This window comes from Balaenoptera physalus, assembly GCF_965194825.1.
Source record: "Balaenoptera physalus genome assembly, chromosome: 3".
NCBI lineage: Eukaryota > Metazoa > Chordata > Mammalia > Artiodactyla > Balaenopteridae > Balaenoptera > Balaenoptera physalus.
In genome coordinates this window covers 1,546,189-1,561,598 of record NC_138890.1, presented here as the reverse complement: position 1 = coordinate 1,561,598, position 15,410 = coordinate 1,546,189, and the positions used below count along the sequence as shown (strand labels likewise).

The 15,410-nt window shown below is 59.8% G+C and overlaps 3 protein-coding genes across 7 annotated transcripts in view; 1 reads left to right on the top strand and 2 right to left on the bottom strand.

The window, feature by feature from the left end:
* The window catches only part of AP3D1 (adaptor related protein complex 3 subunit delta 1), a 45,642-nt gene extending 43,234 nt beyond the window's left edge, over positions 1–2,408 (bottom strand). For 2 of the 3 annotated variants that reach the window (XM_082456000.1, XM_082456001.1), the window contains exon 1: positions 2,074–2,408. In XM_082456000.1, coding sequence (XP_082312126.1) covers positions 2,074–2,169 — 96 coding nt within the window. In that variant the 5' untranslated portion in view covers positions 2,170–2,408. The remainder of the gene's footprint in view (positions 1–2,073) is intronic. The other variant, XM_082455999.1, reaches the window with a different exon arrangement.
* Positions 2,409–7,835: 5,427 nt separating this feature from the next.
* Positions 7,836–11,754, top strand: JSRP1 (junctional sarcoplasmic reticulum protein 1). Of its 2 annotated transcripts, XM_082454416.1 has the most exons (7): positions 7,836–7,968; positions 8,902–9,054; positions 9,441–9,478; positions 9,624–9,726; positions 10,136–10,312; positions 11,003–11,094; positions 11,202–11,754. In XM_082454416.1, exons 2-7 carry the CDS (start codon positions 8,937–8,939, stop codon positions 11,661–11,663), a joined length of 990 nt encoding a protein of 329 aa, XP_082310542.1. In that variant the 5' UTR covers positions 7,836–7,968; positions 8,902–8,936; the 3' UTR covers positions 11,664–11,754. The 2 variants fall into 2 exon arrangements, with proteins under 2 accessions (XP_082310542.1, XP_082310543.1); XM_082454417.1 differs by lacking the exon at positions 7,836–7,968 and having other exon boundaries at positions 8,885–9,054.
* Positions 11,755–11,948: 194 nt separating this feature from the next.
* Positions 11,949–15,397, bottom strand: AMH (anti-Mullerian hormone). Of its 2 annotated transcripts, XM_082456019.1 has the most exons (5): positions 14,268–15,395; positions 13,569–13,711; positions 13,247–13,355; positions 12,976–13,135; positions 11,950–12,890 (listed from the first exon to the last, which is right to left on the bottom strand). In XM_082456019.1, exons 1-5 carry the CDS (start codon positions 14,722–14,724, stop codon positions 12,032–12,034), a joined length of 1,728 nt encoding a protein of 575 aa, XP_082312145.1. In that variant the 5' UTR covers positions 14,725–15,395; the 3' UTR covers positions 11,950–12,031. The 2 variants fall into 2 exon arrangements, with proteins under 2 accessions (XP_082312144.1, XP_082312145.1); XM_082456018.1 differs by having other exon boundaries at positions 11,949–13,135; positions 14,268–15,397.
* Between the last annotated feature and the right edge of the window lie 13 nt (positions 15,398–15,410).

Below are 15,410 nucleotides of genomic sequence, written 5' to 3'. Positions count from 1 at the left end.
AAGGGAAGAACTCATCTTGGAGCTAGGAGCGTCACCACACAACCACCTGCTGTGCTCCAGAACATCTGGAACCAGTAATGACCCTCCAGATCACGACTCTTCTGATGAGGAAACCTCCACATCCCGAAGCCACGTCTGTGGGAATCGCCACCAGGCTAAGGGCAGTATTCGCGTGGAAGCGGGCCTTGAGGACCCCCGGCACCAGCGCCTCCACCACCAAAACCCCACTCAGTGGGCCCCGAGCCTGTGGGGACAGCGCCGTCAGTGCCCACCAATTCCGCGTGACTCGAGCACGGCCCAGGCTGCGACCAGTGATGGCCGGCACACGCCGTAAAAGGCAGACCGACCCCCTTAACTGCATTGTGCGTCTCTCTACTGCAAAGACCCCTCGGCACCTCCTCAGAATCCCGGAACAGACTGCTCAGTAACATCCAGTAACCAAGGCGGGAAAATCAGGAGACCAACCGGCACAGAAAAAGAAATCTAAGGGTGCAGACACCTTCCCAATTCACTTAGCCATGCTTAGTATCTAAAATGCAGGCCAGGGCTTCCCTGGTGGCTCAGTGGTTAAGAATCCGCCTGCCAATGCAGGGGACACGGGTTCCATCCTTGGTCTGGGAAGATCTCACATGCCGCGGAGCAACCAAGCCCACGAGCCAAAACTACTGAGCCCGCATGCCACAACTACTGAAGCCCACACGCCTAGAGCCCATGCTCCGCAACAAGAGAAGCCACCGCAATGAGAAGCCCGCTCGCCGCAACTAAAGCCCGCACAGCAACGAAGACCCAACGCAGCCAAAAATAAATTAAATAAATAAATAAATATTAAAAAAATTAAAATAAAATAAAATGCAGACCAACCAGCTACTCTTTCAACTCAAAGAGAAACTGAAAATCAGACCAAGAGTTCCCTACACTTGTAACCAACGCAGCTGGCCAGAGCTTCCAACCTGATGCAAAACCCAAGTGTAGCCAGAGAAGAGAAGGGGTGACAGAAATGAACCAAAACAACCTAATTACATTTCAGCGAAGTCACACCCATTCTGAGAAAGTGCGACAAAGAGGCAAGGAACTCAGGCCCTCAGCTGAAGGACAGAGCCCAGGGCCCCTGGTGCCTCCCAGCAAATTCCTTAACTTCTCTGCACCTTCCTCCGGGTACTGCTGGGCTTCCCGAGCGCCACTGTGAGGGCCGGCGGGGTGGAATCTGGTAGTGGGACCTGCACGATGTCCAACAGCTGCTCTCCATCGGGCAGTCTCACTCTCCAGCCGGGAAAAGGGGACCTTCTCCAACACCCCACTGTGTAAGTGCAGGCTTGGACCTCCATCCATGGAAGTCAGCGGCCTGGTGGTCACTAACTGTCCCCGATCCTCCTAAATCTAGGTCACAGGTTGGGGCGTGGCGGGAGGGAAGAAAATGGTGCCCACGATTACAACATTACTTATGGAAAACCTTTTCCCACCGACTTTCGGGTGTCTAGTTTAAGTCTGCTTCCCTATTGCAGGACCTCTGAGCGGCTTCCTCATTTCGGCCTAGGACGTCCGCTGCCCCACCCCCTCACCCCGTAAAAGGCGCGGCCCCACCTTCCCGGGGACACGGGCCCACGAGGCAAGGCCCAGTTCCGGGCCAGGCACCAAGGAGTGACCTGGACGTGCGTTTAGCCCACCAGGGGTTCCCTCCGGGGGCGACCCGCGGAGAGGAGAGTCCCCCAACCAGGAGTCCAAGGCCTGGGGCGGGGCCGGGGGCCCTCCCTTTTGAACAGGAGACCCAGAAACACATTCAAGATTGGAGATCCACCGCTAGGGGGGCGGGGGGGGCTGTGAAGTCTCTTCCGGGCCACCCTCGGGGAGGAGGAGGCGGGCCCCCAACGCCGGGCAGTAAACTGAGGCTCGGAGACGGAGCGGGCGTGCGGAGGCCCAGGCCGCGGACAGCTGGGGCTCGAGCCGGGAGCGGGGCCTCGGGGGCGGGATGGGGGCCGGAATCAGGGGCAGAGCCGGGGTCGGGGCCGGGGTCGGACTGGGTCGGCGCGAGGGTCTGGGTCCGGATCCGGGCCCGGGCCGGCGCGCCGGGCTCACCTCGTCCTCCTTGTGGTTGCGGATGCCGCGCACCAGGTCCTGCAGATTCTTGTCGAACATGCGGTCGATGCTGCCCTTGACCATCTTGAGGGCCATCGCGGCGGCTGCCGCCGGGCCCGAACCCCGGGAGGCCCGCGGCCAGGCGCCCTGAGGGGGCCTGGGGGCCGCGTCTGCCGCCCGCGGAGCGCTGCGCTGCCAGTCGCCGCGGCGGGGCGGTCTCCCAGGCCAGGTCGGCGGCAGTTGGCGGGGCGGCGGCTGCAGCGGACCCGCTCAGCAGGCCGCGCTCCCCTCGCCTCCGGCTCCGCGCCGCTTGCAAATGGCGGACAAAATGGCGGCCGGTCAGCTGACGGCGGTAACCCGGACCGGGCGGCCCGCCCCCAGAGGCCCCGCCTCCCTATAAACCCCGCCCCTTCACCCCGAGATGCCGCGTTTCCCTGACGACGCCAGACAGCCCAATGGAAACGCAGACAGCGGCCTCCGGGCTGCTCGGCCACGCCCCCTCCAGCTCAGGGCTCTTCCCTCTCATAGGTCAGTGACCTCCGGAACTCCACCTACTTCCTCGTTCCGGTTGTAACCACGCCCCCTAGGCTCTCCCTCCCTGGCCCGCCCCTCAGCTAAGTGACAGGTGTGGGCGGGCCTGCTATGGGCGGGCACGCTCACGTGGAGCTTCCCAGGGTGGTTCCTGGAGAAGAACCCAGCTCCGCCCTTTCTGATTCTAAAAGCTGACGGTGTCAGAGAACCTTCAAAACCGAGTCTGCGGGCTTCCCTGGTGGCGCAGTGGTTAAGAATCTGCCTGCCAATGCAGGGTACACAGGTTCGAACCCTGGTCTGGGAAGATCCCACATGCCACGGAGCAACTAAGCCCGTGAGCCACAACTACTGAGCCTGTGCGTCTGGAGCCTGTGCTCCGCAACGATAGTGAGAGGCCGGTGCACCGCGATGAAGAGTGGCCCCCGCTCTCCGCAACTGGAGAAAGCCCTCGCACAGAAACGAAGACCCAACACAGCCATAAATAAATATTAAATAAATAAATTAAAAAAAAAAAAAAAAACCCGAGTCTGCGGCGAACCGATCCTGAGTCTCCTGCACGTCTCACAAAATCCTGTGATATGGGCAGGACAGGGATTAACATGGCCAGTGGAAAAACTGATGGCCCAGAACTGGGACTTCAACACAGTCTTTGATTCTGCGAACTACTTTATTGACAGCCTACTGTGTGCCAGGCCTGACCAGTGAATGAGAGACACTTGGTTCCTGCCCACCGGGATCCACCATAAAGAGAGTAAAAAAGCAAGCCACAAACTGGGGTAAGATATTAGCAATACATATATCTGACAAAGGACTTATATCCACAATACGGTTAAACAGAAAATAAAGCAGAACCAAACAAAAATTCCTACAAATCGCAAAGAAAAAGACAAACCAGTTAACACATGGCAAAAGATTGTGAATATGCGTTTCACAAAAGAAGACATCCAAATGGCCAATAGGCTGCTGTATCTCAGTTATGAGGGAAAAGTAAATTTAAACCACACTGAGATATTTCTGTACCCCCATAAAAATGGCTAAAATTAGAAAGATTGCCAATTTCAAGTGTTGCAAGGATGTGGAGCAACTGCAACTCCCTTGTCTTACATTTCAGGTAGGAATGTAAAACTACACAGCTACACTGGAAGCCTTTGCAGTGGAAGCACAGAGTCTTAACCACTAGACTGCCAGGGAAGTCCCCTGGCTGTATCTTTTAAAGCTAATGTATGTATGCCCTTTGACCCAGCAACTCTACTACTGTACCCAACAAGAACGCATAAATACATCCACCAAAGACTTGGACAAGAATGCTCACAGCAGCCGTATTTATATTAGCCCAAAACTCAAAACGATCCAAATGTCCATTGACATAAAATGGATATATAACTCCTGTGGTATATCCAACAACGGAATAATGCAGCAACAAAAAAGAACAAATCACTGGGACTTCCCTGGTGGCACAGTGGTTAAGAATCTGCCTGCCAATGCAGGGGACATGGGTTTGAGCCCTGGTCCGGGAAGATCCCACATGCCGCGGAGCAACTAAGCCTGTGCGTCACAACTACTGAGCCTGCGCTCTAGAGCCCATGAGCCACAACTACTGAGCCCACGTGCCACAACTACTGAAGCCCATGTGCCTAGAGCCTGTGCTCCACAGCAAGAGAAGCCACCGCCATGAGAAGCCCACGCACCGCAACAAAGAGTAGCCCCCAATCACCGCAACTAGAGAAAGCCCATGCGCAGCAACGAAGACCCAACGCAGCCAAAAATAAATAAATAAATAAATTTATTTTTTTAAAAATCAAAGAATGAATGGCCACAAAGTTTCCAAATATAGTAACTATAAAACCACAATCTAAGAAGCTCAATGAACTCCAGGAGAGATAAACACAGAGAAAAGCACAACCAAGCACATTATAAATTAAAGTGTTAGAAATCAGAGATAAAGTGGGACTTCCCTGGTGGTCCAGTGGTTAGGACTCTGAGCTTCCACTGCAGGGGGACTGGGTTAAATCCCTGGTCGGGGAACTAAGACCCCACAAGCCGCGCGCAGCATGCAGTATCTTAGTTCCCCGACCAGGGATTGAACCCAGGCTCTGTTCAGTGGAGGCGCCGAGTCTTAACCATTGGACCACCAGGGAAGTCCCAGGAAATACCTATTTTCAGATAAATAAAAGCTGAGTGAACGTGTGGCCAGTAGACATACAATAAAAGAAATGTTTTCATTCCTAGGTTTTGGCACCAAAAAAAAAAAAGATAGAAAGAAAAAGAAAATAAAAAAGAAAGGAATGTTAAAGGAAGTTCTTTGGACAGAAGGAAATATTACCAGAGATTTGGATCTATGCAATGGAATGAAGAACACAAGAAATTCTAAAAATGTGGTTAATGCAATTTTTTTGTTTTTTAATTTGGCTATGCCAGGTCTTAGTTGCGGCATGCAGGTTCTTCGCTGCAGCATGCGGGATCTATTTCCCTGACCAGGGCTCGAAACCAGGCCCCCTGCATTGGGAGTGCAGAGCCTTATCCAATGGACCATCAGGGAAGTCCCAGTATAATTATTTCTTTTTCTTTTCTTTTTTAAATAGTCTCTTCCTTACTGCATTCAGGGTTTTTTAAAAATTAATTTATTTTTTATTTATTTATTTTTGGCTGTGTTGGGTCTTCATTGCTTCGTGCGGGCTTTCTCTAGTTGCAGTGAGTGGGGGCTACTCTTTGTTACCGTGCACGGGCTTCTCATTGCCGTGGCTTCTCATTTTGGAACATGGGCTCTAGGCGCTTGGGCTTCAGTAGTTGTGGCATGCGGGCTCAGTAGTTGTGGCACACGGGCTCAGTAGTTGTGGCTCGTGGGCTCTAGAGCTCAGGCTCAGTAGTTGTGGCACGCGGGCTCAGTGGTTGTGGCTCGTGGGCTCTAGAGTGCAGGCTCAGTAGTTGTGGTGCATGGGCTTAGTTGCCCTGCGGCATGTGGGATCTTCCCGGACCAGGGATCGAACCCGTGTCCCCTATATTGGCAGGCGGATTCTTAACCACTGTGCCACCAGAGAAGCCCTATAATTATTTCTTAATGTCTTCAGATGATAATTCCCTTTTAAAGAAAAACTAACAGCAATGTACTATGAGATTTATTTTACGTCATATTTGAAGTAAAACAATAGTATATACAGAATGGGAGGTGGAAATGGAAATGTAAGCTTGTAAGGGTCTTACATGATGTGTGAAGCAGTATGTTTTAACCCTAGTCATATTCAGAGACAGAAAGTAGAATGGTGGGGGCCAGGGGCTGGGGGAGGGGCTGGGGAGTCAGGGTTTCATGGGGACAGAGTTTCAGTTTGGGAAGATGAGAAAGTTCTGGAGATGGATGGTGGGGATGGTTGCCCAGCAATGTGAAGGTACTTAATGCCACTGAGCTGTGCGCTTAAAAATGGTTAAGATGGTGAATTTTATGTTTATGTGTATTTTACCACAATTAAAAATTAATGCATAAAAATCCACTATGAACAGTATATCAACATTTTACAGGAAGACAGGATCTGAACCTGCACTTGACCAAATCTCCTCCTCTCCTCCTCCTAATCCCAGCCCTGTCAGATGCAAGTGAAGGGATACACACAATGTGGTCCCTCCACACACTGGAATGTCACTCAGCCTTGAAAAGGGGAGAAGCACTGACACTCGCTACAACGTGGACGGACCCTGAGAACATGATGCTCAGTGAGAGAAGCCAGACACAGAAGGACACACAGGGTGTGATTCCACTGATGGGAAATGTCCAGAACAGGCAGATCCACAGACACAGAGAGTGGATACCTGGTTGCCAGGGCCTGGGGATGGGGGGTGACTCTGATGGGGACAGGCTTCTTTTGGGGTGATGGAATGTTCTGGAACTGGATAGAGATGATTGTGGCACAACTGTGGGAATGTACTAAATACCACTGGATTGTACACTTTACAGAGTGAATTGCACATGAACTGTATCTCAATAAGGCTGTTATTTAAGAAAATGACAAAGTAATTTCCAGTACAGCTGGGCTGGGCTGAGTGGTGTGTGTTCGATGATTGACTAAACAAAGGTGTGGATGGGTGACTAGGTGGGATGATACAAAAGCAGCCCACAACTGAACGTAAATTGGTGCAGACACTATGGAAAACGGTATGGAGGTTCCTCAAAAAACTAAAAATAGAGTTACCATATGTTCCAGCAATCCCGCTCCTGGGCATATATCCAGACAAAACTCTAATCCAAAGAGATACGTGAACCCCTATATTCCTAGCATCACTATTCACAATAGCCAAGACATGGAAACAACCTAAATGTCCATCGACAGAGGAATGGATAAAGAACATGTGGTACATATATACAATAGAATACTACTCAGCCATAAAAAAGAATGAAAAAATGCCATTTGCAGCAACATAGATACAACTAGAGATTATCATACTAAGTGAAGTAAGTCAGAGAAAGACAAATATATGATATCACTTATACACGGAATCTAAAATATGACACAAATGAACTTATCTACGAAACAAAAACAGATTCACAGACTTGTGGTTGCCAAAGGGAAAAGGGGGGGGTGGGAGAGGGATGGATTGGGAGTTTGGGATTCGCAGATGCAAAATAGTATATATAGGATGGATAAACAACAAGGTCCTACTATAAAGCACAGGGAACTATATTCAATATGCTGTGATAAACCACAATGGAAAAGAACATGAAAAAAGAATATATATACATATAACTGAGACACTTTGCTGTACTGCAGAAACTAACACAACATTGTAAATCAACTATACTTCAATTAAAAGAAAAAAAAAAAAAACAGCCCACAGTTGAGCCTCACTGCCCCCCTGGGAGGAAATGACCCCACTTTCCAGATGAGGAAACCAAGGCCTCTGAGCTGTGCCTGACCCGGGTCAGCCAGCAGAGCCTGGGTTCTTTTCGATGGTGTCATCCTCCTCCCTGAAGCCCTCCCTGAGGGACCCCGGCTCCACAGGGATGTGGTTGTTTAGCTGCTCCTGAGTCCGGCACACAACAGGTGCTCATAAAGGCGAGGTAACCACGCTTTGTGGGTGCTCCCGCCCCCCGGGACCCTCTTTTCTGAGGCTGAAAGAGGAAGCAATACTCCCAGAGTCACCGCCGCCAGCCTGGCGGTGGCTTTGTGCTCATGGGGGTGGGGCCAGCGCCTGGCCCTGCTCCGAGGTGGAGATGTGCCCCAGCAGGGACCTCAGGCTGGCCCTCCTTCCACCCCCGCGGCGGCTGAGGAGCTGATTGGCCCACCTCGCGGCCTCCAGCCACCTGCTGCTGTCTGTCTTGGGGCCACAAGCCCCGTGCTCCATCCTGCCCACCAGGCCCAGCGTGGCAACAGCGGGGTAAGAGGGGCAGAGGGAGGCCTGGGCAGAAGTGGGGGTCCCTGGGATCTGGGAGGGCGTCCCTGAGGTCCACGGGGGTCCCCGACTCCTGTGGCTGCCACACACACCCTTAGGGGCACCCCCTGGCCCACTGGGCCCCTTCCCCACGGCCTGCTCTGGCCCCAGGGATGGGTCACACTAACGCTGGCGCCGGAGACCCTGGGGACCCCAAAGAGCAGGGCTGTGGAAGCCAACAGACGGGTTTGGCTTCAGCTCTGCACAACCTCTGGCCCACGGCTCCACCTCCAGCCTCAGTTTCTTCATCTGCCCTATGGGAGCAGAGACGGCCAGAGGAGGCGGCGACCCCAGCGTTGGGGTCTGCTGGCCCGGGACCCCTGCCCCTGCCTGCCATGGCCAGAACCAGGCTGGTCCCGACTGCTGGGGCTTGAGCTCCTACACCCAGGGTGTCTGGGGGGAGGCTGGGTGCCAGGAATAGGGGGTGAGGATGGTCCAAAGGGAGACCCCAGGGGGGCAAGGGCCTAGGAGGGGCTGGGCCCCACGTTGGCCTGTCCTGCTGGCCTCGGGCACTGGATAAAAATAGTCGCTGGTCTCTGAGAACATGAGCCGACCCTGGGGCCAAGGGTTCCGGTTTGGGCTCTTTGCTCACCTCTGTGTGACCATGGCCAGAACCCAGCCCACTCTGGGCCCCAGCAGCCCAGCAGCCTGTCAGGAGGGGTCCTGAGGCAGGCCTGAGGGGGTCAGGGAGAGTGCCTGGCGGAGGGCTGTGGCCGTGCCCTGCGTGTGAAGCTACCAAGGAAAGGTGGCTCCAGGCAGAGGGACAAGCAAGGCGGTGTGGGGAGGTAGGGAGCCCCCTTCTCCCCAGGTCAGGCCCAGGCCCAGGCTCATACCAGGGGCTCAGCAGATGCAGGCTGCCTCTTCCCCCTATCCCCCAAGCCGGACTCTGGACCTGCTGCTTCTCAGACGTCTCCATGACAACCAGGGCCTTGGAGGAGTTGGATGGAGGCCTGGGCAGTTGCCAAGTGGAGGAGGACCTCTCTGCACTGCCTGACCCCTGCCCAGGCCGGCCCCGGGAGGACAGGGCTCAAGGTAGCCAAGAGGGTACCACAGGATGAAGCCCACGCCCCCATCCTCCTGTTGAGCCAGGTGGCTCACCGTCAGGGACCAGGACTTAGCCTCCCACACTGGACTGACTTAAACCATGCCCCCCATTTCCAACCTGTGTCCATTAGTGTGTCGGGGGTTTGTAAAGAGCCCAGAGAACACAGGTGCTGGGCCACACAGGTCAGGGTTTGAATCCCAGCCTGGCAGTGACGTGCTGTGTGCCTTTGTGCAAGGCTGCCTCTGAGTCTGTCTGCTTTCTAATCTGCAAAATGGGAGCAGTCACCTGCCCCTCACCCAGCAGAACTGAGCGGAGGGTGGGATCAGCCTGGGGGTTTCCACGACTGTGACTGTCCCTCTTTTCCCGCCAACAGTGACATCCAGGCTGGCCGACTCCAGCAGCTGGCCCCGTGTGAGTAGCCAGGGCCCTGGGGTTTCAGCCCAGGGTGCCCCTAGAGTAGGGGACATGTTGGCCAAGAGGGTGCGTTTCTGCAGCCCATGGGAAGGGTTTGGTCTCCCTTAGGGAAACACCCAGGATGACATGTTACTCCCCACAGGACTCTCAGGAGCCGGCAGCTGAGGGCAGCCCCGCAGGCGGTGTGGATGCTTGGCCCAAGAAAACAGAAAAGGAGCCTGTGGCCAAAGTGGCCTCTGGACCTGGTAAGGAGAGGCTGAAAGCAGGAGCAAGTGGGTTTCCGGGAGGCAGGGGTGAGGTGGGGGGTGGGTGTGGACCAGCATGGGGGTGGGGGATCGGTCCTGGGCTGGGTCCTTGGATCTGGGGGGCAGGGCGATAGCGTGCATGGGGCTCCTGACTGGGGGGTGCCTGGGTGTCACAGGCCGTAACTCAGTGGGCTGTGGGAGCCTCTGCTAATTCATGATAACACCAGCTTAGGTGCCACTAAGCTTCAGCTAATTATCTTCTAGAATATTCTCGGCATCCCAGTGAAGCGGCCAATCCCGCAGGGCTTAGTTCCTCGGCCCAGGGCCGCACAGCCGGGCAGGGCAGAACTGAGTTTAGCCGCGGGTCGGCCCCACGCGGCCTGCGCCCAGCCCGCACTTGCTCCCACAGGCCCCCGGAGCCCCGCGCGGAAGAAGGCGCAGGCCGCGTCGCCCTCGCAGCCGCCGCCCCCGCCCCCGCCCCCGGTCCCGAGTGAGGAGCTGCTCTGGGGACACCTGACGCTCAACAAGTGCCTGGTGCTCGCCTCGCTCGTGGCGCTGCTGGGCTCCGCCTTCCAGCTGTGCCGCGGTGAGCCTGCGCCTCCGCACGTGGTTACTCCCTCCCAGAAGCGCGGACAGCCCAGGGGGCGGGTCTGTGCGATCCCACTCTAGGCCGTGCGCGCCCCCTTCCCCCCAGTATGGACCTTGTGAGTGACGGGGGGGTTCCCCCGCCCCGTGCACTTCCTGCTCAGGGACAGACTGACCTTATGCACCCCGACGGTCGCGCCCGAGTCCCTCTATCCAGGACCAGATTTGACCCCCGTCTCCCATAGACCTTAAGAGGAGCCCTGCCCCCCCACCCCCCAGCAAGGACCTCGGTGCACCTCCCTTCCCCGGTGACCGACCCTCACCGCCCCCGACTCCCACCCCGGGCCTTGCAGGCCCAGGATGGGCGTGTGCGCCCCCGTTCGGTAGCGTGCCGCTTTCTCTGTGCGCCAGGGCGGGCGCTCCTGCGGCCCTCAGAGAAACGGGAGCATCCTTTTGCAGCCTGAATGAGGGAGGTTTGAAGGGAAGGTCATCGCAGCAGCGGAGACTCCGAACCCCTTCCCAGGGCTCGGAGGGACCCAGCCCAGCCTCAGCGTACCCGGTGGGGTCCGGCTGGGCCCCCTTGCATGTCCCCAAGGAGAGGGGGCTCTGGGGGCAAGGGCGGGGATGGACGGTGTGCAGTGGTCGGTCCCCTGGGCCAGGCTGTTTTGCATCCCCTCCCGTCCCCTCCCAGAGGCCGTGGCGGGGGAGGCGGAAGCCCCTGCGCCTGTCCCTGAGCCGTGGGTCCCGCCAAGCTCGGCCCTGAAGGAGCCAGCGTCACCCCTGGTAAGCACTTCCTCAAGCGACCTGTCAGTGGGGCCTTCACTGGGGGAAGGGGCCTGGGCCGTGGAACCCTGCGCCGACCCCACCACCCTACACTGTCCGCGTTGCAGCCAAAGTCCGTGGCCTGGGTCCCCCCACTGGGACCGCCGGAGCCCCCGGCGAAGGTAGAGGAAAGGGCCGCGGTTCCCAGGAGCAGCGGGGCTGCAGGGAAGGACAAAGGGGAGTCTGAGGAGGCCGCTGAGGAGGAGCGCGTGCCGCTTGCCAACCGAGGGCCCAAGGAGAGGCGGAAGAAGGAGGAGAAGCCAAGAAAGGAGAGGCCCCGGAAGGAGAGGCCACAGAAGGAGGAGAGGCCGAGGAGGGAGAGACCCTGGAAAGAGGAGAGGCCGCGGGCTGCCGGGGAGGCCCTACCCCGACGCTGGGAGGCACGTGAAGGGGGCCATAGGGCATGGGCGGGAGAGTCCAGAGACCCCGAGCATAGGAAGAGGCAGGCCTGGGCCTCCCCGCGGCGCCCCGACGAGGAGGACCGGCCTCCCGGCCGCCAGAAGCACCACGCGGGCAAGGGGCGGGACTGAGCCAGACCTGGGTCCTGCACGGGGGTCCCTGAACCTCTGCTCGACCGCCCCGCGGTTCCAGCAAATAAAGCGAGTGCTGTGGTCCCCCTCATCGCCTGCTCCTTTGTGCCTGGACCCCAGAACCTGCCCGGGGCCTGAGTGACAGGGATGGGGAGCTTTAGGCGGCTGGGGGTGGGGGGTCGGGGGCAGGGAGGCAGTGGGTACCAACGGGGAGGATGCGGCCCTGCCCGCCAGAGGAGAAATGGGGGAAGGAGGCCTCCGCCTGTCCCCAGACATGCACGGACACCCCAACCGCGTGCTTTCTGGTCTTTATTGGGGGCGATGAAGGGGTCCGAATAAATATGGGCTGGCCAGGGCACGGCGCGGGGTCACCGGCAGCCACACTCGGTGGCCACCATGTTGGGCACGTGGTGCGCGCTGATGCGCTCCTCGGACAGGCTGATGAGGAGCTTGCCGGCGTAGGCCGTGGGCACGCAGCAGGGCGGGCGCTCCAGGGCGGCGCCGCGGGCCTGCATCTTCAGCAGGAGCACCACGTGGTTGCCGTACCGCGGGTTGCGGTCCGATTGCGGCCAGCCGCACGCGCCCTGGCAGTTGTTGGCCTGGTACGTCTCGGGGATGAGCACCGAGCGCTCGGCGCGGAGGTCCACGCTCAGCTCGCGCAGCCCGCACGGCCCGTCGGTGGCCGCGGCGCCGGCGCTGCGCTGCGCCCGTGCCGACCCGCTCCGCTCCCGCCCGCGCCACTCGGCGCGCAGGCCCTGCAGCGCTTTCAGCAGCAGCAGCGAGCGCAGCGGGCCGCCGGGGCCGCCCGGGTCCCCCGGGCACAGCGCCAGTAGGCGTGCCAGCAGCGGGGTGACGGCGGGCGGCAGCCCCGGGAGGCCGCGCAGTTCCGCGGCCGCCGCCTGAAGCTCGGCGGCCACCCGGCGCGCTAGGCCCGCGGCCCACAGTGCGGACGCCGGACCCTGCAGTGGCGCGGGGACCCCGGCGGTGGCTGCCGTGGGCGGCAGCAGCAGCAGCAGCGGCTCCTCGCCGTCGAGCAGGCGCTCCAGTGCCGCGGGGTCCGACAGGTTGACCTGGCCCTGCGGGAAACCGGCCAGCGCGCCCGGGTCCAGGGCCAGACGCGGCGGAGACGCTCGGGACGCGGGTCCCCGCAGCGCGCGCACCAGGCGCGTGAGCGTCTCCAGGAAGGGATCGGCGCTGGGCGGCGTCTCCTCGGGCTCTGGGGACGGCCTGGACGGCAGAGTGGGGAATCGTGAGGGCGCAAGGCTGCGCCGCCCCCCACTCCCCGCGACCCCAGGCCCGGGCCCGCGCGCACCTGGGCTGCGGGAAGGGCACCGAGTCCAGCCGGCCGTGCGCGGGCATCGGCGCGGGACCCCGCGGCGGCAGCAGGAGCAGCGCCGGGGTCATCCGTGTGAAGCAGCGGGAGTCGGCGCCGAACAGCAGCGCCTGCAGCTGGGCGGTGCTCAGGGGCGCACCTGCGAGGGGAGGCGCGTGCGCGGCGCTGCTTCAGCGCCGGGGGTCTGGGCGTCGAGGACAGCCGTCCCCACGCCCCGCGGCATTCCTGTCCCTGTCTGGGTGAGACCTACCATTTCCGCGGCGCCGCAGGGTCAGGGCGAGCCCAGGCCCGCGCCAGGCCGCCTCGGGGCGTCCCACAACCAACGGCAGGTAGCTGGAGTCCTGGCTCAGGCAGAGGCTCTGCGGAAATGGGGGCTCAGTCAGGCAGTGGGTGCGCGGGACACCAGCCCTGCTCTGCCTGCTGCCCTTAACATCCCTTCAAGATTCCAACCTGGGCACTTGCAGCCTTTTTCTTAAACCCAGTTAAAAAAATCAACAAAACCGTAACCCCTTCCTCGCCCTGAGCGAGGGCTCCTGGTGGCCCAGGGGCAGTCCCCTTCAACTCCCTGGTACCTGGGCGCCGGGCAGCCCGGCCCCGGTGACGGTGATCTCCGGGCCAGGCCCTGGATACAGCACCATCAGCGCCAGCTCTTCGGGGCTGGCTCCTCCAGGTGGAGGCTCCTGGAACCTCAGCGAGGGTGTCGGCTCCCACGTCACTGCAGCCAGGACAGCGGGGGAGGGGACACCTGAGCCCCTCCCCCAAGCCTGTCCCAGTCCTGCAGGAGGGAGAGCCCCCACCCCACCCAGAGCCCGGGGGAACCTAGTGGGAGAGGCTTGACGCCCCTGGACCCCAGGTGTAGGGCTTTCTTGGGACACGGGTGGCCTGGGAGGAGTGACAGACACTGTAGGCAGTGGGGTGGAGCCCTTGGGGTCTCTTGGTCTGGGGATGTCCTGGGGGGAAGCCCTTCCTCGTAGTGGGTCTGAGGCCAGTGGTCCCTGGGGACAGGCCCCCTGGGCAGCCTGGTGCGGGAGTGGGGGGAGGGGCCCTCCTCCGCTGGACCTTCAGGCTGTGCTGGCCCTGCCCCCTGTGGCTCCCAGGTTGGTGGAGAGGGGACCCTCTCCAGGCACTGCAGGAAGACTTGCGGCCCCAGGCAGGGCAAAGATAAGGTCATCCATCTCTGTGGCCATCAGCCTCCACTTCCCGAGGGGTCTTCCACCCCGGGGCACCAAAGCCGGCCCCACCCCAGGCCCCCGGGTTAGGGCCCCACGTACCTTCCTCCAAGTGTAGGACCACCAGCCGCTGCCCCCCGGGCCCCCCAAGCCACGCCTGCAGCTGCCGCAGATGGGGCAGGGCGGGCTGCCCATCTCTGTGGGGGCAGACCGCAAAGGTGGCCAGGTCCCGGGGACCCCAGTGGGCGCGCCGCACAGCCTCTAGGAAGGCCCGCTCATAGCCGCTCAGGGCCCCCACCACCCGCAGGGGAGCACTGCTCCTGTTGCCACCCCCATCCAGGGTCACCAGGCACAGGGGGTCCCGAGGGCTGCCTGGTGGCCAGATGCCAGGGGGTGGCCAGTCCCCGTCTTGGTGGAAGATGAGCCCTCCGCTGCCTGGGGTTGGCTCCCTGGGCAGGGCCGGGGTGCTGGGGACCTCTCCCCTGAGGGTCCTGGCCCCCAACAGGGCCCCCATTGCCGACAGCAACAGGGCCAGCTGAGAGAGAGGTGGACCCTGCATTGTGGGAGCTTGGAGGGGCCGGGCTGCCCCAGCTTATATGGGGGAGCAGGAATGTTTGTGCCAGAGGGCGGCCCCTATCTCCTTCAGGGATGTGACCTTGGGGGCCAGTGCCCGCCGTGAGCCCGGGCAGGCCGGCAGCCTTCTCAAAGCCCCTTCTGTTCCGGCCCGGCTGCCTATCTATCTCCTTCTCACCAGTGCTACAAAGTGTGGCCTGTGACCCATTTGTCAGACTGTCCTTGACTAGTTTTCCCCTTTGGAGCCAGGAGCAGGAATGTGAGCAGGGAGTGTGTGGCCCAAATGATCAACAACTTGGGAGGGTGGAGGGTGCTGGAGGAGGGCAGAGGTGCAGAGCCCCTGCCCCACAGGACCACTGGGTAGGTGGGTGGGGGGCGCCCCCCCCCGTGCCCACTGCACGCTCGCTCACCACGCCTTTGGGGCCCACAGAGACCCTCAAGGAGAGCGAGCAGCCTTTGCTCTGCTCTCCTCCCAGAGGACGACCCCAGACCCACTGCTGACCAGCAGGGTCTGTCCTCACCCAGCAGCCTCCAGGGCACAGCATCGCCAGTGGCCACCCCCTGGGGTCCTGGTGGGGCCCCGACCCTGAGCCACCCCCATAGGTGGCAGAAGGCAGCCGTGCGTGTTCACCCACAGCGACTGGGTGCTTCTCGCCCACCCGCCCGCCCGCT

Bases quoted from the DNA above. Each gene is read 5' to 3' on its own strand.
- JSRP1 (XM_082454416.1), top strand. From the start codon at position 8,937: ATGACAACCAGGGCCTTGGAGGAGTTGGATGGAGGCCTGGGCAGTTGC. The intron at 9,479-9,623 runs GTGAGTAGCCAG...TACTCCCCACAG, and splicing joins ACTCCAGCAGCTGGCCCCGT to GACTCTCAGGAGCCGGCAGC. The intron at 11,095-11,201 runs GTAAGCACTTCC...TCCGCGTTGCAG, and splicing joins AGGAGCCAGCGTCACCCCTG to CCAAAGTCCGTGGCCTGGGT.
- AMH (XM_082456018.1), bottom strand. From the start codon at position 14,724: ATGCAGGGTCCACCTCTCTCTCAGCTGGCCCTGTTGCTGTCGGCAATG. The intron at 13,356-13,568 runs GTACCAGGGAGT...CCATTTCCGCAG, and splicing joins CCGGGCTGCCCGGCGCCCAG to AGCCTCTGCCTGAGCCAGGA. The intron at 13,136-13,246 runs GTAGGTCTCACC...CTCCCCTCGCAG, and splicing joins CCTGCGGCGCCGCGGAAATG to GTGCGCCCCTGAGCACCGCC.